We start from the raw sequence: 26,546 nt of genomic DNA, 5'->3' as shown, positions 1-26,546 counted from the left end.
GATAAATGAAAATGGAAACACAATATATCAAAAGCTTATGGGAGGCAGCAAAAGCAGTTCTAAGAGGAAATTCATAGCAATAAACACTTACATTAAGAAATAAGATCTCAAATAAACAACTCTATGCCTTAAGGATCTAGAAAAAGAACAAACAGAGGCCAAATTTAACAGAAGTAAAGAAATAATGAAGATTAGAGAATTAATGAAATAGGGAATAGGAAAACAACAGGAAAGATTGACAAAACTAAGAATTGGTTTTCTTTAAAGAAAAAAAAAGAGGACCCAAATCAACAAAATTATATATGAAAAAGGAGACATTATAACTTATTCCACAAAAATATACAGAATCGTGAGAGGCTACTATACTATAACCATACTCTCACAAACTAGAAAAAAAAGGAAAAATTCTTAGCAACATACTACTAAAAAATAGAAAATCTGAACAGATCAATTACTAGTAAGGAGATTGACTCAGTAATCAAAAATATCCCAATAAAGTATAGCTCAGGACCAGGTAGCTTCCCAGGTGAATTTTACCAAACATTTAAAGAATTAATGCCAATTTTCTCATATTCTTCCAACAAATCAAAGAGAAGGGAACACACCCAGACTCATTTTACAAAGCCAGCATTACTCCAATACCAAAGACAAAGAAGAACATTTTTAGAAAAGAAAATTACACACCAATATCTCTCATGAATACAGATTCAAAAATTCTCAATAAAGTACTAGGAAATTAAATTCAACAGCATATTGAGAAGATCATTTAGTATGACCAAGTGGAATTTATATCTGGATGCAAGAATGGTTTAATGTATGCAAATCAATCAATGTGATACATCAATGGCAGAAAAACATCCAAAAGACATAGAAAAAGCATGAAAGAACTCAGTATCTGTTCATGACAAAAACTCTTAATAAACCGGGAACATACCTCAACATAATAAAGGCCATACATGACAAGCCTAGTGCTAACATCACACTCAGTGAAGAAACAATGAAAGTTTTTCTAAGAGTGTGCACTCTCACCACTTACTCAACACAGAACAGAAATTCCTAGTCAAAACAATCAAGTGAGAAAAAAAGAAATAAAAAGCACCAGAACAAATAAAAGAAGTAAAATTGTTTTTACTTGAAGATGACATGATTTTATATAGAGAAAATTCTAAAGAACCCACCAAAAAAACTATTCACTCTAATAAAAAAAAATCAATAAAGTTGCATCATACCAAATTAACATACAAAATCAATAACATTTCTATACACTAACAATAACTTATCTAAAAAGAAATAAAGAAAATAACCCCATTTGCAATAGTATGGAAAACAATATGAAACACTTAGAAATAAATTTAACCAAGGTGGTTAAAGATCTCCACACTGAAAATTACATAACATTGATAAAAGAAATTGAAGACCCAAATAAATGGAAAGATATCCCATGTTCATGGATTGAAATAACATTAAAATGTCCAGACTACCCAAAGCCATTTATAGAATTAATGCCACTCCTATCAAAATTCCAGTGGTATTTTCTACAGAAGTAAAAAACAATCCTAAAATTTATATAAAACACAAATGTGCCCAACTAGCCAAAGCAATCCTAAGAATAAAGCAGAAGGCATAACACTTTCTGATTTCAAGATAAATTATAAAGCCACAGTCATGTAAGAACAGAAATCTTAAAGCTCCTAGAATAAACAAGAGCCAATAGATGTTTCCCTCTCATTGATATTTCTCTCTCTTCCTCTTTCTGAATTTTTTTAAAAGGTACTTGACATGAGTCTTGACAATGACTCTTTAGATGACACCCAGAGAAAGCACAAGCAACAAAATGAAAATTAGGTAAGTGGAACTACATCAAAAAAAAAAAGTTTCTGCCCAGCAAAAAAAATTAACAAGCCGAAACCGGTTTGGCTCAGTGGATAGAGCGTCGGCCTAAGGACTGAAAGGTCCCAGGTTCGATTCCGGTCAAGAGCATATCCCCAGTGGGGAGTGTGCAGGAGGCAGCTGGTTGGTGTTCCTCTCTCATTGATGTTTCTAACTCTCTATCCCTCTCTTCCTCTCTGTAAAAAAAAAAAAATCAATAAAATATATTAAAAACAAAACAAAATTAACAAAATGAAAAGACAACCTATGAAACAAGAAAAAATATTTCAAGCCATGTATCTGATAAGGGGTTTATATCCGAAATATATAAGTAACCCATACAAATCAAAAACAAAAAAAATAACACTGCTGTATGGACAAAGGACCTGAATAAACATATTTCCAAAGATATAAATATGGCCAACAGGTATATGAAAGATGTTTAAGCATCACTAATCATTAGGGAAATGCAAATCAAAACTACAATGAGGTATCTCCTCAAGCCTGTTGGAATGACGGGCATCAAAAAAATCAAGATAAAGCAAAAGGTGTCAAGGATATGAAGAGGCGGGAACTGGTACAGACACTACGGAAACCTAATGAGTTTCCTCAAAAAATTAAAAGTAGAACCACCCTACTCCTTGGCTGAGTGGCTCAGTCAGTTGGAGCGTCGTCTCATGCACCAGAAAGGCCTCAGGTTAGATTCCCAATTCTCCGCACATACAAGGGTTGCAGGTTTTATCTTCGGGTTGGGATACGTGTGGGAGGTGGCCAATTGATGTTTCTCTCTCTCCCTTCCTGTCTCTCTAGAATAAAAAACAAACAAACAAAAACACCCACACACCAAAAATAAAAATAAAATAAAAATCATCTCACACCTGTCAGAATGGCTATCATCAACAAATCAACAAATGACAAGTGCTGGCGAGGATGCGGAGAAAAAGGAACCCTCTGTGCACTGCTGGTGGGAATGCAGACTGGTGCAACTGCTGTGAACAGTATGGAGTTTCCCAAAAAACCTGAAAATGGAACTCCTTTTTGACCCAGTAATTCCACTCCTAGGAATATATCCTAAGAAACTAGAAACACCAATCAAAAAGGATATATGCACCCCTATGTTCATAGCAGCACAATTTACAATAGCTAGGATTTGGAAACAGGTTAGGTGCCCATCAGCAGATGATTGGATCAGAAAACTATGGTACATCTACACAATGGAATACTATGCTGCCATAAAGAAGAAGGAATTCTTATCATATGCAGCAACCTGGATGGAATAGAACATTATGCTGAGTGAAATAAGCCAGTCAATGAAAGAGAAACACCACATGACCTCACTCATTTATAATAATAAAGAACATTATAAACTGATGAACAAAAGATAGATGCAGAGACAATAAAGCAACAAATAGACTGTCAAATTACAGTGGGGAGGGGAGGGAGATATGGGGGAGATAAGAGATCAACCGAAGGACTTGTATGCATGCATATAAGCATAACCAATGGACGCAAAACTCTAGGGAGGGAGGGCATACGTGAGGGGGGGTTGATAAGATATGTTCACATATAATACCTTAATAAATAAAAAAAATCACATGATCCAACAATTCCACGTCTGGGAATATTTCTGAAGGAAATAAAAACATTATATCAAATAGATGTCTGCATCCCCATGTACAGAGCAGCATCATTTACAACAGCCAAGACATGAAAACACGTAGATGTCCGTCGACAGATGAGTGTATAAAGATGATGATGTGTGTGTGTATGTATACACACAGTGGAATACTATCCAGCCATTAAAAAGTAGGAAATCCTGCTACTTGCAACAACATGGATGGACCTCAAAGGTAGTTTACTAAGTGAAATAAATCAGGCAGAAAAAGACAAGTACTGTATGATTTCACTTTCATGTGGAATCTAAAATAAAATCCAAACTCATCAAAAAGAGATCAAATGTGGTTACCAGAGGTGAGAGATCAGGGAGGAAAAACTAGAGAGGGATACTTAAAAGGTACAAATTTTCAGTTTTAACCTGTTAACCGAGCGGGACGTATAAATATGTCAAACATAAGCAATATCGGGAACGGGTAGGACGCATGAATACATCCTGGAAATATATGTTGCGCCCTGAGAGGGACAGTATATATTTTTGTAATCTTTATAATTGTTTGTAAAATTTATAATTTTTTAATTCGATGTTTCCATTTTTTGTTGGTATTCTTTTCTATTTTTTTTGTAATTTTGTATTTTCCTTTGTGCTTTATATATAAATGAAAAAAATATATATATCATTTATTTTAATTAAGTATAAATAAAAAAAATAATAATATGAAATTACGTCCTCCGGGCACGACGTACTGACACGTCCTAGTGAAAGAGTACGCGCCCATTACAGGTTGTGTAATTAAAAAGGGAACTGCCCGGTTAACAGGTTTTAAGTACCAGGGATATAATAATGTATAACATGTTGACTACAGTTAACATTGCTGTTTGGTATATGAACTTTAAGAGAGTAAATCCTGCCCTGGCTGGTTTGGCTCAGTGGATGAGTGTTGGCCTGTGGACTGGCGGATCCTGGGTTCGATTCCAGTCAAGGGTGCATATCTCAGTTGTGGGCTCGGTCCCCAGTGGGGGGCCTGCAGGAGGCACCCAATCAATGATTCTCTCTCATCACTGATGTTTCTATCTCTCCCTCTCTCTTCCTCTCTGAAATCAATTAAAAAAAATTTTTTTTAAAAGAGAATAAATCCTAAGATTTCTCATCAGAAACAAAACCATTTTTGGTATCTATAATGGAGTAATGGATATTAACCAGACTTACTGTAGTAACAATTTCATGATATGTATAAAACCATTATGCTTTACACCTTAAACTTGTACAGAGCTGTAGGTGAATTATCTCAGTAAGACTGGAAAAACAAAACAGAAGGATGGTGTGTACAGGCCACGAAAAGTAGGCATAGTTGGAAATAAGTTAGCTCCAGATTTTTACAGAAAAATTTACTAGTTTTATACCTTAAAACATTAAAGCTCTACCTTACTTGCCAAAACACCTCTGCTATACAGCTAGACCAGCAAGTTTCCCATGCTCTGCAGACTCTGTTTTACATATTCTCATGCCATGTTTTGGGACTTGGATATAAACAGTCCTGGCCGGTTTGGCTTAATAGATAAGAGCATTGGCCTGCTGACTAAAGGGTCCCAGGTTCATTTCTGGCCAGGGGCACATGCCCAGGTTGTGGGCTCAATCCCCCCTAGTGGTGGGTGTGCAGGAGGCAGCCGATCAATGATTCTCTCTCATCATTGATATTTCTGTCTATCTCTCTCCCTTCCTCTCTGAAATCAATAAAAAAATAAATATTTTTTAAAAAGAAAAAGGTAAACAAGGACTCTGTAGATGCAGGTAAGAAGTAAACAGAAGGGATAAAAAGAACTAAAGCCGAAAAAGTATTCCTTGTCATCTGCACAAAGTACTTACTGCTTTAGGATACCATGGCACCTTTTTTTGAGAACATCGAACCTTATTTTTATAATCCACTACAATTCTAATTTGTGATATGAGGACTATAATGACCGTATCACAAGTACAGTTAAGTAAAACAGATAGTTTGCTACAGAAGGCTGGAATGATTATAGAGATTTCCCATAAGGCATCGTGACTCGTAAGAGCCCATGTATTTGATAATAGCTCTCAAGAGCTTGCCCAGTGATGAGGAGATAAACTCTCCACCAGAGGAACCTCACCATCAAGCTGACATTCAGATTGGCAAGACGACTCTAGCCATCCTTGATGGCGTGAGACAAAATCCAAGAGGCTAAATTCTCATTACCCTTTTAAAAGAAAACATTACAAATCACATGTCGTGTACCTTTACTGCTTCACTGGCTAGCAAAAGGCACATTCTGAGTTCCAACTACAAACTCCGTATGTTCAGCAACGCAGCACAGGTCCCAGTCTCCAACAGCGTCCCAAACACGGCCCCTGTTGGGAGTTAAAGACCGGAGCTGGGAGCTGCCAACTGCCATTGCCAAGAATGAAAAGAAACCACCTTATTCACTAACTTCTGCAATTCCTTCTGCAATGATTTTATTATAAATATGTTACTTTGGAATAAACAAATATTGCATTCAAGACTATCTGCAAACTTGTGCTAAAGGAATAAAAGGGAAAATGGAACCAGGAACCACTTAGAAGAAGAGATAAAACAGCACAGACACCTGCATGCCTCTCCCCCAAGAAGAGAAGTTAACAGGGAACATCACATTTCTCATCAGCCTATTCAGTTAGAATAAGCTTTGAGTCTGGTAATTTGAACTTGTTCTGTAAACGGAACTGCTCCTCTCCTCAGTCCTAAGGAGTAGAATGGGAAGACAGTCTTCAGATCCCAGTATCATCAAGAAAGATCTTGATTTTGTATTTGTAACTCTTTGCTCACCTACAAAACTGTTCATTATTTGCTAGGAGCAATGTCGGAGTAGTCCTTCAGCACTCCAGCCATGTGTTCGTTATGAGTCTTAAATCGTCGCTTTTTCTGTGAAGCAGGCTTTTTCCTTCTCTGGATAGGGGCCTACAGGAAAAGGTAAAAACAAACAGCAGCTCTCAGAGGGTAAAGCATAAGGACTTACTCAGGATGCTCAGAAACCAGCAGCAAGAGATTCAGGGTATTTGGCTTGTTTTGCTGCTTTGTAACCAAACTTCACGCACATCAACCCACAGCACACTCCCAACCACAAACAAGAAACTATACTTTCTATTATGATACATATGCATCTACTGGAATAAATGGGTTGGCACAACTTCTCAGAATTATTCTAGGCACTAAGTAAATAAAAAGAGAGGCAGTAAAGTTTTGTTTTTCATCACTATTATCTGGTTTAAAAATATATACTTCAGCCCTGGCCAGTATTGCTCAGTAGGCTGGGTATCAAACCAGGAGGCTGCTGGTTCGATTTCTAGTCAAGGGCATGTGCCTTGATTGCAGGCTTGATCCCCGCTAGCGGGCAAGCAGGAGGAAACCAATCGATGTTGTACTCTCACATCGATGTCTCTATCCCCACTTCCTCTCTCTCTAAAAAAAAAAATCCTATCTAATAAAGAGGGAATGTGCTACTTGATCATCACTCCGTCACAAAGATGGCTGCACCCACAACAGAGGCCAAGTTCCCATAAGGAGCCTTAACAAACAATCAGCAGGGACCTGAGGCTACATCCTCCTGCGACCCCATGGGGCTTGACAGGGGACTCAAGGTGCACTTCCCATCCTGGTGCTGGGCTAGGGGACCTCAGGCTGCTTCCCCACCCCACCCTCCGCCCCAGTGCCAGGCCAGAGGACATCTGGCCACCCCCCCACCAGGTTGGGCTTGACAAGGGACTTCAGGCCCCACCCCCCACCCCAGCACCAGACCAGTGTACCTCAGGCCGCACTCTCCCCAACCCCCCCCCCCACCGCCCCAGCACTGGGCCAAGGGACCTGAGGCTGCACACCCGGCCTGGCTGGGCTTGACGGGGGACCTCAAGGCATGCCCCTGTCCCGATCTGGGCTGGGAGACCTCAGGCCAAGCCCCCAGTCCTGGCGCCGGGCCAGAGGGCCTGAGGCTATGCCCCCTGCCCAGCAGGGCTTGACAAGGGTGGGACTGGTCGGTCTGGAACTAGCCCAATTGGGGGTGGAGGGTGGCCAGGTCTGGGTCTCACGGGATTTTGAGGTGTATGTGGGTGGGCAGGGACCTGACTCTAGGTCCTGTAGAGCCCCAGACTCTGACAGGAGGAAGGATTTTTACTAACTTTCTTTTTTCTTTTTCTTTTTTTTTTTAAATATATTTTTTATTGATTTTTTACAGAGAAGAAGAGAGAGGGATAGAGAGTTAGAAACATCGATGAGAGAGAATCATCGATCAGCTGCCTCTTGCACAACCCCTACTGGGGATGTGCCCACAACCCAGGTACATGCCCCTGACTGGGATCGAACCCAGGACCTTTCAGTCCACAGGCCGACGCTCTATCCATTGAGCCAAACCGGTTTCGGCAGATTTTTACTAACTTTCCTTCATCTCTGACACTTGCATTACACAGAAAGGGCAAATAGCAATATTAAATTATTTCCTCTAATTAATCCCCTTTTAATGTGCACAAATTTAGTGCACTGGGTCACTGGAGTGAATGTGAGTGTGTGTGTGTGTGTGTGTGTGTGTGTGTGTAAATCCAACGTAAATAAAGCAAACAGACATATGGCAAAATTAGGAAGTAGATGAGCACATGAAGATTTGTTATTATTATTCTCTATTTTTTTCAGTATACCTGAAACCAAAAGCACTGGATGTACACTAATTTACGGAGATCACTGGCAATAAATCTTCCTTTTTAAGGAGCCCTAAAAATTCACCGAAACACACACCCACAAAAAGTAAGGAAGAAGGCAAGTTACACAGCCTGGTGGTGGACAGAAAAAGAGGTTAGAGAGGTGCTGCAGCTGGAGTCTAAAATGTGAACTAGTTCTCATTTAGGCTTTGTCCTTGGACTAGCACAGTTATTTATTAGCCAGCACAGACCATTTCACAAGTCTTCATCCCATTATAAATCCTTCCTCAGAGCAGGATTTAGGCTAAAAGATTGTATTACCTGGTTCAGAGGGATCTGGAAGGTAACAAGGACAATTCAACGTGATCAGGACTGAGGGAGAGCCAGACTCCAACACGACGGGGCCCTGGAGCAGGAGTCTGGGGGTAGGGTAGACGGCTAGTCTTAAAAGGCCACGATCAGGACATGTGAGCACTAGGAAAAGTTTGCTATGGCTGGAACTTAAGAGCAGACATTACTAGGACAGGGCGGTCGGAAGGGGAAAATTCGCACATGCCTGGGGAGCAACCCTGGCAGAGATCTGATGGCCCTCAATAGACCACATGCAATCTGGTTTGCAACTGACCAATATCAATGGATCAGGACACAGAAAAAACTGAAAGGGAGAACCCACTACCTGCTCTTCAGAGAAGAGAAAGCAGGCTAACAGTTCAAAGAACAGAGGACTACATTTTTTCCCAGCGGTTACATACCACTTTCTTTGGTCCGGATTCCTGCATGGAAGAAATACCCTGTCGCTTCAGATATTCTTCAATTTTCTCCTCATCCATTGAATCCACAGTGACACTCCTCCACAGTTTCTGAAACTCTGTGCCAACAAAACAGTAGATATTTTACAATAGATGTTTATAAGCTATAGCATCTCAGTGACGGGAATCCAAGCTTCAATGTTAACTCCCCTGATCTATATTTGCACATCTGCGATTTCATTATAAACACAAAGGAAGTGAGACAACATTCAAATGCTGGACACTGAGCAGAAGGGCCTGAGAACAGAACTGCATCCTCACAGAACAGGTCAGTAATGCTCTATTTTCAGTCTGTAAATGAGGGGCCATGTGCGAAAGGCCTCCCTGCTTTCCTGGGGAGGAAAGGCAGTCCCAGTCTCCTTTTATTACACCAATCAGTCCTCTGCACTGAAATAGTTCAAATTCCTGCTCATCTCCCCTGAGCTCAGTACTCCATTTCCTCTCCTATTGGTAAAAAGAAACACACAGGGACAATGGGAACATTTTACATGGAGTGAGGAGCTATACAGATCACAGCTGACCCTTGAACAACATGGGTTTGAACTGCACAGGTCCATTTCTATGCAGATTTTTTAAAAAGTCCTCACCTGAAGATATTATTTTCACATTGATTTTCTTTAGAGAGAGTAGAAGGGCAGGAGAGGGGAGTGGGGGAAAGGAAAGATAGAAAAGAGAAAGACATCGATGCAAAAGACACACCGATTGGTTGCCTCCCACATGCACACAGACGGAAGCCGAGGATTGAGCCTGTAACCAAGGTATGACTGGGTATTGAGCATTGACCGGCAATCAAACCTGAGACCCTTCACTCCAATGGCTGATGCTCTAACCATTAAGCTAAGCCATCCAGGGCTATACACAGATTTCTTTCAATAAATGCATTGAAAAATTTTTTGGAGATCAGTGACAATTTGAAAAAACTCAAAAACCTTATTAAATACACACACACACAAACACACACACAAGCACATATTTTTAGTATAGCAAAGGTAGAGGTTTATTGAAGAACAAGTACAGACTCCCAGGGGAGAGGGAAAGGTGCTGGAGGCTAATTCCAGCAGATCATAAATGCAAGAAGTTCATCAAAACGTGGTGCACCTTGAGCCTCAGCAAGGGCTGAAAGATACATATTATTGCCTACAGGAATGGCCAAAAACATTTCCTCCAAAGCTAAATTTATATAAATAATTGCTTGCTGCCAGACAACTGAGGGCATTTCAATCTACATGTTATTGCCTCCTGCTGGCCAAACATCTGAACAGCTGAAGGCAGTTCCCCCAAAACTGACAATGCCTACTATATATTAAATCTTACCTTTGATATGTACATCTACTTTGCTCTAGGGAAAATGTAGAAACAAAGAGAACCCTGAGTCCGGAGATAGGGAGAACTTAGCTACTATAGCTAAGCTTCCTCTGGCTCTCCCGTGAATTACAAGCTTATATTGTATTTCTAGTCTCTTTATTAATTGACATGCAGTGCCTTCTCCAGATCCCTGAACCCTTCTAGATGCTGGATTAAGACCCCTGGCATTAGAGAGGCTTCCCTTAAATTTTTCATAACATTTTCTTTTCTCTACCTTACTTTATTGTGAGAATTCATTATGTAACATATAAATATGTTAACTGACTACTTATTTTATCAGTAAGGCTTCCAGTCAATAGTAGGGTATTAATTGCTATATTTTTGAGGAGTCAAAAGTTGCAAAGCATGCCCTAGCCGATTTGACTCAGTGGATAGAATGACTGAAGGGTCCCAGGTTCAATTCCAGTCAAGGGTATGTACATTGGTTGCAGGCACATCCCCAGAAAGGGTGTGCAGGAAGCAGCTGATAGATGTTTCTCTCTATTCCTCTCCCTTCCTCTCTGCAAAAAATCAATAAAGTATATTACTAAAAAAAAGTTACAGTGTGGGGTTGGAGGTGGGGTGGGGGAAGAGATTAACCAAAGAACTTATATGCATAACCCATGGACACAAACAATAGTAAAGTGAAAGGGGGTGGAGGTGGAGAGAGCAGGTAAAGGGAGATCAGTGGGGGGAGGAGGAAAGAAGGGACATCTATAATACTTGTAACAATAAAAATAAATATTAAAAATGAAAAAGGGAGGGGCTACACTGTGTGGAGGGTTGGAGCTTCTAGTTCCTGCTTGGAATTAGAAAAATGTGTAAAGTGTGGCTAAAAGGTAGGTAGTTGGGACTTCTACAATAGCTTTTCTAATTCCAAGCAAATTCTATAAGCTCGCATATAAATATGTTATAATAGTAAACTCCGTCATGACCTTTGAGCTATTGTCATAAATTTTACCATTACATATACTTTAAAAATAAAATACATTTAATATTTTTGTTTTAAGCAGCTATCTTTCAGAGCAGTTAAACATAAGAAAAGGTTTTTAATTAAAATTAACATTTTTAAATTAGAAAGACATGAATTGTATATTTACCTTCATTTATTCCATTTAGAGCACTCTCACTTATTTGTACAGGTCCAACTTACTGTCTAGTATCCCTTCTGCCTGAAGAACATCCTCAGTACTTTTAGTAATGCAGGTCTGATGATAATTCTCCCAGTTTCTGTCATGTCAAGAGAGTATTACTTTGAAAGTAGTTCTCTTTCATTTTGAAAGTATTTTTTGCTGGGTACAGAATTCTAAGTTGAAAAGTTTTTCCCTTTTGGCACTTAAAAGATATCACTGCAATGTCTTTTGATTTGCATGGGTTCAAATGAGAAGTCTGCTGTAATCCTTTTTTCCCCTCTATACTGAGCTTTTCCCTCTATCTTCAATATTTTCTCTTTATCTTCATTTTTTCAGCAGTTTGAATATAAGCTTTCCTAGCATTTGTTTCAGGGGTGGTAATCTTGCCACTTGTATTCTCTTAGCTTCCACATCTTTGTTTTGTTGTCTATTGTTAATTTTGGAAAATTCTTGGCCATTATTTTTTCTATCCCATTCTCTTTCTCTTCTTCTGGATTTTAATTACACATTCAGACCACTCTATGTTATCTCAAAGCTAATGGATGCTGTTTTTAATTTTTCATGTTTTTCTCTTTGCCATGTCAGTTTAAATCATTTGTATTGGCCTATCCGAAAGTTAAGATTCTTTCCTTGGTCATGCCAAGTTTACTGATGATCTTATTGAAGACATTATTTCATTATTGTGCTTTTCATTTATAGAATTTTCATTTAATTATGTTTACCTTTCTGCTGAAATATCCTAACTGGTCATACATGTTGTCTGCCACTTCTACTAGAGGGCTTAACATATTAACCAGTTATTTTAAATTCCATATCTGATAGTCCCAATATATGTGTCCTAAGAATATGGTTCAGTTAATTTCCTGGCCTCAAAAGTGCATTGCTTTTCTTGTTTCTCTTTATGACTCAATTTTTTTTTTTTTTAAACAGGATATCCTCTGTAAGACAGCTGAGACTGAGGTAAACAGATTTTGTGCCTGGAAAGACACACACCTTCCTTTCTGCTAGGCCTTTAGTGTGTGGAGGTGGGGTCATTCCATTGTCAGGACCTGAGCTTAGTTTGGAATTTATTGCTACCATTGTTACCCATAATGCACCACAAGCTTCAAATTCCTGGCAGACAACATGTATTCATAGAAGCTCATTTGCTAGAGGGTTTTTCTGTGTCTGCTCAACCTGTGGTCTTCCCTTTATGCTGCACCTAAGAAGATCTGTTAGCCCCAGGCTCTTGCACTTCCCTGCATTAACTGCTAGCCATTTCGGTTAGCCCGGTATGGGGGTGGGAGTTCTCTGTTAATGTCATTAAGCCTGGTCTTGGGCAAGCACTGTGTTCCCTGGTGACTGGGGAGTGACCTCCTAAGTGTCCTGCCCTGCCCTGCCCTGCCTCCTCTGCTGAAGTTCTGGACCCAGCACAGCTTTGCCCTTCTTTCCTGTAGGTAGAGGGTTTTCTTTCTGATCCCCTCCCACAGCAATTTAAGGCTTTGTCTTCTCCTAGAAGAGACAAGGGGAAGACAGGGAGAATTCATCTTTCCTGAAGCATCTACTTACTGCTCCCTCCTCCAGACCTGCCCAATGAAGGAGTATGCCCACCCTACCCTTATCTTTTTTTTGTAGACATCAAATAAAGTCTGTGGAGTCAGGTGCAAATTCCTATGTATCTGCAGACTCCAGAGGTTCTATACTGTCTTGCTAGTCCATACAAAGCCTTTAGCAGTTCATTGAAAAATTCAACTGACCTGGTTGGGGCGCATGTGGGAGGCAACCAATTGATGTATCTTTCTCACATCAATATTTCTCTCTGTGTCTCCCCCTCCTTTCCACTCTTTCTAAAAATCAATGGAAAAAATATCCTCAGGTGAGGATTAACAAAATAAAACAAAAACATGAAGAAAAAATACAGAATCAAGTCAGTTGTTAACATGTATATTTTATGTTAAAATTGTACTTCTTTCTCAAAAAAATTTTTTTCCAACTGAATTCTTATGGGCACTGTTCATTTTGTCTGTCCCAGGTAACCAAGAGCTTCTATTCCATCTTTCCTTAATGCTTGCTTTTCTTAGATTTGGGGTCAAGTAATGGCCCTGCAACCTCAGCTCTCCGCTAGATTCAAGAAAATGGTACATTTGCAGCTGTCTAGGATTTGTTGTTGTTGTTGTCATCATTGTTATAAGGGTAGGAACAATGCTTTCTCCATTCTAAGTGAACACTAGAATTCCCAACTACCTACCTTTTAACCACATTTTACACATTTTTCTAATTCCAAAAAGGCACAAAAATTGTTTTAAAATGTACACCATAACCAGAATTTTATTTGGTTTACCATGGCTATTGAAGGAAATACGTCACATAAAATAGTTCTTGAGTTTTAACCATGATTTTTTCATGAATGTGGAGAAAGCACATGCTCAGTTGACAAAAGTATTGAGAAAAAACATGTTTTTCTTCAATTTTATAAAATCATTGCAAGAAAATACAAATTAAAATCAGGACAATCTTTGTTTTCTACAAGGCAGGCAAAGTCAACTAACAACATCCAGTACTAGGGAGGGTGAGGAAATGGATACCTTCTCATATACTGCTGTGAAGGGATAAATTGGTTCAAATTTTATGACGGGTATCAGGCAAGCTGTTGAAAAATTTTAAAATATGCCTATGTTTTGACCCGGCAATTCTACTAAAAACAAAACAAAACAAAAAACTACAATAAGGAGATAATTAGGCAAATGGACAATTATATTTATGTGCAAGGATTGAGCATTATTTATAATATCATATAGAAAAAAAAATAAAACAAAAAAGCAACCTAAATTTCTATCTGTGGACATCAGAAAAATGGTTTACAGTACATCCATAAAGATTGAATAGCATATAGCCATTAAAAATAATAAAACAGCCGAGACAGGTTTGGCTCAGTGGATAGAGCGTTGGCCTGCGGACTGAAAGGTCCCGGTTCGATTCCGGTCAAGGGCATGTACCTTGGTTGCGGGCACATCCCCAGTAGGGGGTGTGCAAGAGGCAGCTGGTCGATGTTTCTCTCTCGTCGACATTTCTAACTCTCTATCCCTCTCAATTCCTCTCTGTGTAAAATCAATAAAATATATTTAAAATAATAATAATAATAATAATAATAAAACAGCATCAAAGATTCTAGGGAAGTAACTACTGGGAGGGGTCCTGAATTTTAAGAATCAAATTGAAACTGTTTAAGTTTCCAGGCAGAAAAGAACAAGATACCAGCAAGGGATAAAGTCATCGGCTTTGGTGAAGTACCAATAAACATTACATAACTGTAAAAGGTCAGTGCAAATCTAGATCTGAGGCAAATTATGCCTCAGACTGCTAAATTGCCTTTTTTTGCTGTCTAATCAAATACAAAACTTACAGATCCACTGAATCAATCACCAGATAACTAAGTAAAGGTAAATAAGTAATCAGATAAGATTAAACACCGAGTATTTTGGTGCTCTTTTCATCTTTTCAATGCTACTAACAACAGCTAACATTACTGTTACTATTGTATTATTCTTTATTTTGCAGGATTTAATTATTTTTAAAATCTTTATTGTTGAAAATATTACAAAGGTGCCCCCCCCCCCAATTAACTTCATCCAGTCCGCTCCTGTCCTGCCCCCAGGCCCTCACCACCCCACAACTGTCTGTGTCCACATATATGCATATAAGTTACTTGGTGATTTCTTCCCACCTACTTCCCACTTATTCTTACTATGTGCCAGGTTCCCTTCTAAGCTCTAAGCAATTTTATTTACATTAACTGATGTAATCCTCTTAAGGGCAATAAGATACAGGTTCCTATTTTATAGATAAGGAATCTCAGACAGGGGTTAAATACCTTGCCTAAATTAGTAAGGGGCTCAGCTAAAATTTAAACCTACAGTTTGACTATTCAGGCCATCCTCTTGACCACTGCATTTATACTGCCTCTAAATGAATAAGATCCTGATTTAAGAAAATACTAAATGCCTTTGTGAAATTAGATACATACCTAGATCCAACTATTCTGTGTTCAATCAAATTCTATTTGATTTGTAAAAAATCAAAATTTAATTTTTAAAATTACTATACAATAAATTCTCTTCTTACTTACACTCTCATTGTAGGATATTTGCTTCTATTACAGAGGTAATAAAATATGATTCTTCAGAAACTGAATACTTGCTCACCTAAGATTTCTACTTTATAGCTAAGACTGCCACCTAGTGGGCCACGGCAAAAATCTTTATCAATAAAATCGAGACAAAGAACTTTAAGGTACAAAATACAAAATACATAAAAATAGGAAGACAAATATTAAGATACTAGAAGCCTGATGCACGAATTCATGAATGGATGGGGTCCCTCAGCCTGGCCAGCGATGGTGGCCAGCAGGCCGGGGAGGGATGGCAGGAGGGCTCCAGAGCAGGTCCAGCCTTCTTGCCCAGTCCCTATCAGCCGGACTCAAGCAGCAGACTAACCTACCGTTCAGAGAGTCTGCCCCCTGGTAGTCAGTGCGCATCATCATAGTGACTGGTCGATTGGTCAGAGACTTACCATATTACACTTTTATTATATAGGAATGTATCAACTTTCAATGAGACTTTTCTAGAAGCTCACATTTTCCATAATTAACAAAAACCCAGATTTTTTTTAAATTAGAGATTTATGAAATATTGACGCTTTCAACTACAAGAACAGTGCCTCACCCCTGAGGTTCCTGTGGATAACTGTTCTCCCTAGGGCCTTACAGCACTGTATGAAGACCACAAGGACAATTTGCACCATGTTGTACTATATGTGTTCCTGGGTCATTCCTTCCTCAGCCTATAAGTTCAAGGACAGAAACCTCATTCACGTTAATGTCCCTTGTATCGATGAATGGCTTGAATGCAAAAGTGCATGAAAAAAGTTTGAAGAGCCCTGGCTGGTGTGTCAGTGGTTAGAGCATCAGCTCAGGACCAAAGGGTCTCAAGTTCGATTCCCAGTAAAGGGCTTGCAACTGGGTGCAGGTTTGTTCTGCAGCCCTGGTCAGGAGCCCGCAAGAGGCAACCAATCTATATGTGTTTCCCTCACACCAAGGTCTGTCTGTCTGACTGTCTCTCTCCCCCTCCCCCACTTCTGGACTCTATCTAAAAACAATGGAAAAATATCAACTGAGGATTTTTTAAAGAGAAGTCAGAAGACTATCTTAATTTTTCCCTATTTTATAAACATAAGCTGAACCTTTTAAAAAATCCTCACCAGAGGATAGTTTTTTATTACTATTGATTTTTTGAGAGAGGTAAGGATAGTGGAAAAAGAGGAAGAGAGAAAGAGAAACATCGATGTGAAAAACATCAATCTGTTGACTCCCCTACTTACTCCAAACAAGAACTGAACCCATAACCTAGGTATACACCCTGACCAGGAATCGAACCCACAACCTTTTGATGTTCCAGCCAATTGAGCCACCGGGACAGGGCCATATATGCTGTACCTTTAATAGAATTCTCAACCCTGGCAACTTGCTCCCCAGGGAACATTTAGTAAGGTCTGGGACCTTTCTGATTGTGACAGTTTGAGGGAAAGTATGCTACTGGCATCTAAAGAAATCAGACATGCTGCTCAACATCCTATAGTGTACAGTGACAACCCCAATACCAAAAGACATTATTCTGCTATAAATATCAACACGAGCAAGATTGAATGGCCTGCTTCCTCCCAACCATTTTTCCTAGAAAGTACAGATTAATAAAAAATAGCAGTTTACAATGATAAACTGAGCCTAGAACCCAATTGTTTTATATTAGAAACTTATTTTTATATTGGTTTAATACACACAGGATTTTTCTAGAAACATACAGTTTCTATAAGTATATAGAATATAGTATGATTAACCTTTGTAAATCAAAGCTGCACTTTTTAGTCTCAGATCTTTACAAAGAATTCTTTATCACTTAAAGGAAAATACCAATTATGACATGTAAGTTGCCAGTGCATCACAACTGTATTAGTCTATTTGTTGCTACCACACTGTAGACAAAAAACCCTCCACAAAAACAGTTTTACGGAAAATAATTTCACAAGGTAATCTGATCATAAATTCCTAAATGGGCAGGACATGGTGGGCAATCATATAATATGATAATCAAAAGAGAAGTTACTTACGAGAGTATCAGTCATCAACAACTTTTTCCCAACATGCATAAACTTTTCATATCAAGATACGAAGTAGTATTTTTAAAAATAATCAAGAAATAAACTCTTTTTTTTTTTTTTTTTTTTGTACAACTGAACTACAAGCATAAGAAATCATAAAATACAAGCATCGTGCTATACAGGCAGTCCTCGGGTTACGCTGGACTCGACATACATCGTTTGGTGGTTACCTCACCATCTCCCATTTATAGTCTTTATTTAAAAAAAAAATTTCTGTCATATAGACATATGTACATATGTGCTTCATGTTTTTATTATTTATTTACCACAAGTAAAGGTCAGGAATTGTTATCTTTCTTTTAAATTTTTTTTACTGTTTCACTTCATTACTGCTGTGTGTGTGCTCCATGTGAGTGATGAGGTGCTTTGTAGGTGGGTTCCAACTTACGGTGAAAATCATGTTATATTGCACCGTAGGAACATATCTCCCACATAACCCGAAGACCTACTGTATAGGCAAACTGCTATAGCATGATTCCAAGTGCTACAATTAACCTGAACTCTTTCAAATTACATTAGGAGGTATTAGCTCTGTTCTAAGTGATGACAATGCTTTAAAAAAAAAAAAAAAAAGGCAGTATTATAAAATTTGAGTTATAAATTGTATATTATAAATTTTGTCACCTTAAATTTGTAACATACTTGCAAACTAAAGAAAGTATTATTACAGAAAGTCTTACCTTCGTCCACAGAAAATTGACAGCTTTTATCATTGAAGAAAAGAATTTTCTTCTTATCAGGACGATTTACAAATAATATCTGGTCCCCTAAAGCCTTCAAAATAAAGGAAAATTTTTCAGTTAACTCCATCAATACCCAACTATTCTTTCTTCTTCTTCTTCTTTTTTTTTTTTTTTTTTACAACAAAGGACTTCCATTTCTTTTAACCCTCAGTATACCAATTTCAGTTCTTGAGTTTCTTAAGCAGTTCTGACTATAATTAAGAGTTGATATTTCAAGACGTTTATTCTTAGAGGTCTTTCAAAGTACAGAAAAAAATACCTATTTTAAAAGAAACAGAAAAAAATTCAGTATGTGTGACAATTACAATTTGGGACCACAGGACCTTTTTATTAATCTAAGAAAAATGGGCAGATTTTAGTGTTTTCACTTTTCCCTATACCTTGAAATATTTTGCTACTTACTCATCATTACACCTCAATTATTTCCAAGTATGTTTTAAAAGCTAAAATAAGAAAATGGAAGAATGATCAAATCACCTAGAATTGTAATGCTACAGTGAAATAGCCACATTTCAGTTTTCTTATTGCCCAAATTACTGCATCATCCACCAAGAAAATATAAAAGACTGGGGAAACTTTGTTGTCTTTCACCTTTCTTGGCACAACTGACAATTCAGAATTTATTTTCTACTACTCAGAGCAATGACAAGAAAACTGAAAGATGTTTCACTATTATTAATGAGAACAAGAATGAAAAAGCCTGAGAGCAGCACTTTAGACCAGAGGTCACCAACCGGTGGTCCGTGGACCACTGGTGGTCTGTGAGGTCTGAAAGTTTGGACTCTACTGACAGTAAAATGCATCACAGAAATGGTCTCAAACTAAAAGTGCTTAGATGACAATACCACAGATGAATAATCTCAAGCTTACAAATCAATGTGAACAATCTATTTCGAAAGACATAAAGAAGAGTATTTTTAATCAGTTATTCAACAAGAAGGACTTCATCATACAAAATTGTGTGATATGAATCTTTGCCATCTCACTTTGCTAAAAGGACATATAATAATATTCTTTCATCTTTCTGATGTTTGCCAATATATACTTGGTACAAAGGCTTGCTATGCTAAATCCTTATTAAAACATTGACTAAATCTATTTCCCTCTATCCCTTTATTTTTATGTAAATTATACATAACATGGTTTAAAATATTTTTGTAAATAATAAAATAGACTTCACTGCTCCCAGGTAGTAAGAATAGAATAAACATTCTGGGTTCAGACAATTTAGAAATAATCCCTCCTAAAAATGAAATAAGCTTAAGCTCTAATCCTTAGGAAACACGGCCACTAAAGATAGAGTATCAAAGTAACTTTACATCACAAAATTATCTAAAATAGAATAAACAATTACCAGTTTATGTCACTGTTCTATTAAGAATGTAATGAAAAGCCTACTGCATAGTAATAATGCTGGTCCCTAAGAAAAAATGGGAGGAAAAAACAAAAAAAACACACAAAAAACAGCCCTAACTCGTTTGGCTCAGTGGATAGAGCGTCGGCCTGTGGACTAAAGGGTCCCAGGTTCGATTTCAGTCAAGGGCATGTACCTTGGTTTTGGGCACATCCCCAGTGGATGGTGTGCAGGAGGCAGCTGATGGATGTTTCTCTCTGATGGATGTTTCTCTCTATCCCTCTCCCTTCTGCAAAAAATCCATAAAATATATATTATAAAACACACACACACACACACACACACAAAAAAAAAAAAAAAAAGAGGAGGAAACATAGCTAGCACTCTCATCCGTTAAGCTAGAATTCAGTAATTCTACATTTTTAACATCTACAAAGTAAATAATTTATATACTTTGGTCCATTTCATTTGCAGCATTTCTGCAGGTTAAGCTTACCAGTAGATACTTTCTAACTTAAAAATCTTAAAAGGGTCAGGCTTCTAGCAATGGTCAAGTAGCTCCTAAGAGACCAACCCAACCCTCACACAGAAAAGTACTATAAATTCTGGACATTTTTCAAAAAAGTAAAAGAGCTAAAAGAACAAAACAGATCATACGCCACCCACTGTAGAAAAGAAAGTCTGGAATGCAGTCTAGCCAAGATACCTGATCACTTAAAAACAAAACCAACAAACAAAAACATTCTTTGGAGGTGTAAAACAGAATCCTGTTTTACAATATTCAGTAAACAGAACATTATCTAACAGAAATTTATTAGATATATGAAGTAACAGGAAATTCAAGAGACAAAGAGTCAGTGCAGACCAGCTCCAAGAAGCAACTATATAATATATTATATTCAAGGGGGTAAAAGGAAATTTGCTTGTAAAGAATGAAATTTCAAAAAAGAAAGCATAAAGAATATAGAGTCTAGAAATGAAAAATATATTATCTAAAATAAAAAATTCACCAATTGGGCTTAACAAATTGGAAGTAAAGAAAAGTTAGTGGACTTAACAAACAAAAGACAGGTTGGAAACATATTTATACAGAGCCTCAGAAATTTGTGGGATAACACCAAAAGGTCTAATATATGTAACTGAATTACCAAAAGATAGAGGAGAGAAGAGAGTAATTTTTTCCAACAGGTAACAAAAATACTGAACCTGCTTACAGGTTAGCATTTATCATCAGTGACTGTGAAGAATAGAGACTAAGCAGCCTTTCCCTGTGAGCCTCAAATTTAAACAGGAAATGTAATCTGTATGACTTTTTTTTTTAAAATATATTTTATTGATTTTTTACAGAGAGGAAGGGAGAGAGATAGAGAGCTAGAAACATCGATGAGAGAGAAACATCGACCAGCTGCCTCCTGCACACCTCCACCAGGGATGTGCCCGCAACCAATGTACGTGCCCTTGACCGGAATCGAACCTGGGACCCTTCAGTCCACAGACCGATGCTCTACCGCTGAGCCAAACTGGTTTCAGCATCTGTATGACTTTTAAATTCTCACTCACGCATATGTTTTATTGATTTTTGAGCGAGACAGAGACATCAATGCAAGAGAAACATACATCAGTTGCCTCCCGTATTGCGCCTGACCTAGAATGGAACCTGCCACCTTTTGGTATATGGGACAATGTTGTAACCAACTGAACCACTGGCCAGGGCAAAACTTTCCAGAAACATTCTGAAGAGTCAAAAAAAATCACACATATCATCATCACAAAAGGGAGCTGTCACAGGTACACAAAAATGGCTATGCTCAGTAGCACAAACACAAATTTCAAATTTTCAACTGCCCCACCACAACCCCAAGTATATATGAAGAAGGCTTTAAAAATAAAAATTTAGCCCAGCCAGGTGGCTTAGTTGGAGTATTGTCCCGTACATCAAATTATTGTCCAGTCAGAATTCATATGGGAGGCAACAGATCAATGTTTCTCACATCAATACTTCTTTTTTTTAATATATTTTATTGATTTTTCACAGAGAGGGAGAGAGAGGGATAGAGAGTTAGAAACGTCGATGAGAGAGAATCATCGACCAGCTGCCTCTTGCACACCCCCTACTGGAGGTGTGCCCGCAACCAAGGTATTATACATGCCCTTGACCGGAATCGAACCCAGGACCTTTCAGTCCGCAGGTCGACGCTCTATCATCCATTGAGCCAAACCGGTGCCAGCTCAATACTTCTAATATCCTCAGGTGAAGATAAAAATAAAAATTTTAAAATTCTTGCTTTTTTAAAAAAGTGAAATGACATTATTAATTCAAATTATATTAAAGCATAGAAAGAAAAGTTACCTTGACAGCTTTCTGGGAATTGGGCAGTCCTTCCTCTATATCTTCTAGAAGAATTCCTCCTAAGCCTCGCTGGTCATGCTTATCTAAGAGCCTAAGCAGAGCCTTCTTATCTTTTAAATTGTACTTGGGCTTGAAGGCATACTTCCCATCTATTACTTCAATTTTGGGATTATTGACTAATGCCTGTAACAATGACACAATTTTAACATATTAACAAAAAGAAAAGCTCAAACTCCACTAATTATTTTAAAAATACAATATCCAATTAATGGCAAATTGAAAGTATCTTATGTATATCAACTAGTAAATCTAAAATCCTGAACATCCATGATCCAAAATAAAAGACTATAGAGATCAGCATGGTGCTCAATTTTTATCAAAGAAAATTAATTATATAAATTATTTTGATGAGAAATAAACCATTTTATCACAACTACTTTGAAGAAAGCTTTACCCACATTCTTTTGGAAAACTAAAGAGGTAAGAATCAATAAAACAGCTATTAACATTAATAGACAAAGTAAACTGGGTATTGCCTATCCCACTCTCAAAGTATATAGTTTATTGCATATTGCCATTATGGGATAAACACTACATTGAGATGAAGATATCAACAGCCAGTCTGCCCCACTTGGTATCAAATAGCAGCTGTGGAAGGAAATGAAAAGGACCAAACTAGTGCATATAAGAATGAAACTGAGTAGGAACATAGGAATTACTGAATATGATTGTGTTCCTAGTCAGTTCTGTTGTTCAGCAAATATCAGAAGAAAACTCTTCAAGAAAGCAACCCTATTTTCTTTTGCAGCTGCCAGCCTGACCCTGAAAGGAGAACAAAAAGAAACAAAGGAGGAGGGAGAATAAAATAGTAATAAATGTAATCTTTAATATCTGTAGTCTGTGAAATTCCAAGATTAGGTATAGCAATAAAATTTAAATGTGGATTACCACTATTTGTATATCATTAATACAATGAGCTACAATGATAGTGATTAACTGATTCATTTATATTATGAAAATCAAGAAAATTATTTCACTTGGTAAAATAAATTAATTGAATTATATTGTAAGAATTTTACATTTGGTCTTTAAAATATAGCACTGGTCTTAGAAAACAGTCTTCTAAATTGTCATTTCATATTTAAACAAAAAAGCAGCAAATATCTGAATTTTTAAAATTGTTATCCATTTCCATATTAGCATAGTCACTGATTGGTTTGGGATTCCTTTTCTTCCAATGCTGTGTTTATATACACAATGTTCATAATTATTCTTCCAAGTTACCTAGTAAAGGCAGTAACATAAAACTATCAAATTATACTACTAGTAATACTCTTGCTATCCCTACAATACCTCATGCTTTCAATGTCCCAAAACACTTATAAAAACCAATTTCCCAACACATACATTTTAAATTCAGCAATTCAAAATAAGCAACAATTATTTAGTAAAAAATAATGGAGCCTGGCCAGTGTTGCCAAATGGTTAGGCATTGGTCCATAAACCAAGAGGTCCCTGGTTCCATTTCCAGTCAGTCAGGCACATGCTCAGGTTGCGGACTCAATCCCCAATAAGGTCGTTCAGTAGGCATAAGATCAATGATTCTCTCTAATCTTTGATGTTTCTATCCCTTTCCTTCTCCCTTCCTCTCTCTAAAAATATCAATAAAAATGTATTTAAAAAACAATTAACACAAAAACTTGCTGGGCCAGAATGGCTCACTGATTGTCAACCTGTGAACCAGGGGATCACGTTTTGATACTCAGTCAGCGCACATGCCCAGACTGCACAATCGGTCCCCAGTAGGGAGCATGCAGAAGGCAGCCGATAAATGAATTCTCTCTGATATTTCTATCTCTTTTTCCATTCCTCTCTGAAATCAATAAAAATATTTTTTAATTAAAAAACAAAAATAAATGGAATACAATGGCTGACTTTTTATAACTTTTATACTAAAGTCTTTGACACTTTTAAGCAGACATATAAGATTAGAGGCCGGCTGCCCGAAGATTCATGCAATAGGCCTTCCTTCCCCTGGCTGCTGGCACCAGTTTTCCTCAGGCATCTGGGACCCAGGTCTTCACTCCGGACGAAGCCTTTAGTCTTTGCTCCAACAGGAGCACTGCTCCTGTAGCTCCCTCTGTCCCCCACCCTGCCCGACATAGCAGGTGCCCTGCCCACCCGGCCACTCCACGCCTGCATGCATGCTGCCCAGAGGCCCAGAGCAGCTGGGGGGAGGGGCCCCTGCCATCTTTGTCAGGTTAATTTGCATACTCACTTCTGTTGGCTGGTGGGTACCATGAAGTGACAGTCAATTTGCATATTTCTCTTTTATTAGTGTAGATTGTATGAAAATAAAATAATCTTAAAATGTTTACAAAATAAAGACTCTACCAATTCTTTTATGAAAAAGTGAAAACAATTATCAGTCTCGATATATTAAAAACCCTAGTTATAGTACTTATTTCACGGTAATCAACTATTTTTTTTTAATAATATTTTAAGCCTATTCTTACCTCAGACATTAGCCATTGTTTCTGCTTGAGTCCAATATCTAAATGTTGTGTTTCATCCAAAATTTCTTCTAAAGTTAGAGGATGTGTATCTCCTCGCTGATGACGCGTCTATTTGGGGGAGATAACATTGGAATTCTTCAATGCTAGATGCATTAAATAATAGTTACAAGTAAATAAATCATTTCAGCAATGTAGAACATGCATTATTTGAAGTAGGACAATTATAGTGATGAAAAAAATAGACTATAAAATCAGACAGAACCAGATTCAAACTCAGAGTCCTATAAAATCAAATGTTAAACAGAGAGAAAATATTTGCAACATCATCAAAGGAACTAATCTTCCTAATATTTTAAGGGTTCCAAAAATCTAACAGGAAAATAACCCAAAGAGAGGAACACATAAATCACAGAAAAAGAAAGCAATGACCTTAAATACAAAGATACTCAACCTATACCAAGAGATTTTTTTTACCTATTATGTTGGCAAAAATCCACGACTGATGATAAAGGCTGTAAGAAAATATACCCTTGCCGAAACCAGTTTGTCTCAGTGGAAAGAGCATTGGCCTGTGAACTGAAAGGTCCCAGGTTCGATTCTGGTAAAGGGGATGTGCCTGCAACCAAGGTACATACCCTTGACCGGAATCGAATCTGGGACCCTTCAGTCCGCAAGCCGACACTTTATCCACTGAGCCAAACTGGTTACGGCATATAAGGAGCTTTTTTGTTGCTACCTTTAAGTTCTTGGTTTTATAAGATCTTCAAAAAGACTTCACAAGGGACTGTTGAAAACTTTCCAAGAATCAATTAACAGATCACCTTTCACATGTATTTTTTCCTCTCTCAAAGAGGCCCTACCCTCATTCAAAAAAAGGGGTAAAACTTGCACTTCCACCCAAATTTATAATGCATTGCCAGGAGGTGTAATAAACTCTAGTGCCTCAAAAAAACACAAGTCAGAAAAATATTTGGGGAAAGCTTTTATAAAGATAACTGAGGTGTCACAGACTACCCACTATTATAGCTTCTTGTCCTTTTCAGCGTTACGTATTTTTCCAACAGTTCAAAATGGGATATTCTGGCCCCTAACAGGGCTTTCTAAATTCTGATACATTATAGTTCATGGGCAATTGAGAGCAATTTCATTTAAAGAACTCTGTCTCTTCTATCTCCACACATTCCACTTCCATGCTGTACTATCCAAGAAGGCATCACTCTTTGGAAGAATCTAATAAGAGCAAAGGGACCACTGGTAAGAAACATCTAATAAAACTCAATTGTTTCAAGTATTTAAATATGTCATTTTCCTCAGCAATTCCCAAAATTCACTCCTTGAATATTTATTAGCTTGAAGAAAAAGCACATTGAAAGAACTGAAACAGTATCAAGTAAGGAGGCTGATTCTTTTACATATAACAGAAGTATTTTCCAGGACTACCAAATTGTTCAAATTATCTCCATAAAACCCACAAAAACTGCATACAAATTATTTTAGATTAAGTGTGAATTATTCATTGTGAAAGTTTAAAACCTATTTTGTCAAATCCTATCATGAAATTTTTATTGTAATTAGATGTAATTCTCATTACATCTTCTAACCAGTTTAATATTCCTACCTCCTATTACAAAAGTAATAGCTAGCTTTAAGACCAATTCTTTTTTCTAATATTTTCATTGATTTTTTTTTTTTTTTTTTTTTTTAGAGGAAAAGGAGAAACATTGATGAGAGAGAAACATCCATTAGCTGCCTCCTGTACGCCCCCTTCTGGGGATTGAGCCCACAAGCTGGGCATGTGTCCTGACTGGAATCAAAACAGTGACCTCCTGGTGCATGGGATGAAGCCCAATCAACTAAGACACAACAGTCAAGGCCCAATTCATTTTTAACAATACTTATCCTTTTCCATTAAATATCCCAAAATAAAGTTATTAATAT

The 26,546-nt window shown here is 37.6% G+C and overlaps 1 protein-coding gene across 10 annotated transcripts in view; it reads right to left on the bottom strand.

The window, feature by feature from the left end:
- The window catches only part of GTF2E2 (general transcription factor IIE subunit 2), a 78,575-nt gene that overhangs the window by 26,113 nt on the left and 25,916 nt on the right, over positions 1-26,546 (bottom strand). For 5 of the 10 annotated variants that reach the window (XR_006743011.1, XR_006743012.1, XM_045588903.1 and 2 more), the window contains exons 4-8: positions 24,609-24,716; positions 22,093-22,275; positions 18,326-18,419; positions 8,920-9,035; positions 6,309-6,440 (exon numbers count right to left, since the gene is read on the bottom strand). Coding sequence is in view for 8 of the 10 variants with exons in the window: in XM_045588903.1 (XP_045444859.1) it covers positions 6,324-6,440; positions 8,920-9,035; positions 18,326-18,419; positions 22,093-22,275; positions 24,609-24,716 (618 nt within the window). In the remaining 2 variants the exon portion in view is untranslated. Of the gene's footprint in view, positions 1-1,300; positions 1,812-5,726; positions 5,855-5,939; positions 6,441-8,919; positions 9,036-18,325; positions 18,420-22,092; positions 22,276-24,608; positions 24,717-26,546 lie in introns of those variants that run through there. The other 5 variants (XM_036458283.2, XM_036458285.2, XM_036458286.2 and 2 more) reach the window with 4 other exon arrangements.

This window comes from Pipistrellus kuhlii, unplaced genomic scaffold (genome assembly GCF_014108245.1).
Source record: "Pipistrellus kuhlii isolate mPipKuh1 unplaced genomic scaffold, mPipKuh1.p scaffold_m20_p_3, whole genome shotgun sequence".
Taxonomy (NCBI): domain Eukaryota; kingdom Metazoa; phylum Chordata; class Mammalia; order Chiroptera; family Vespertilionidae; genus Pipistrellus; species Pipistrellus kuhlii.
The sequence above is the reverse complement of the archived record's forward strand: the minus strand, read 5'-3'. Positions and strand labels throughout refer to the sequence as shown.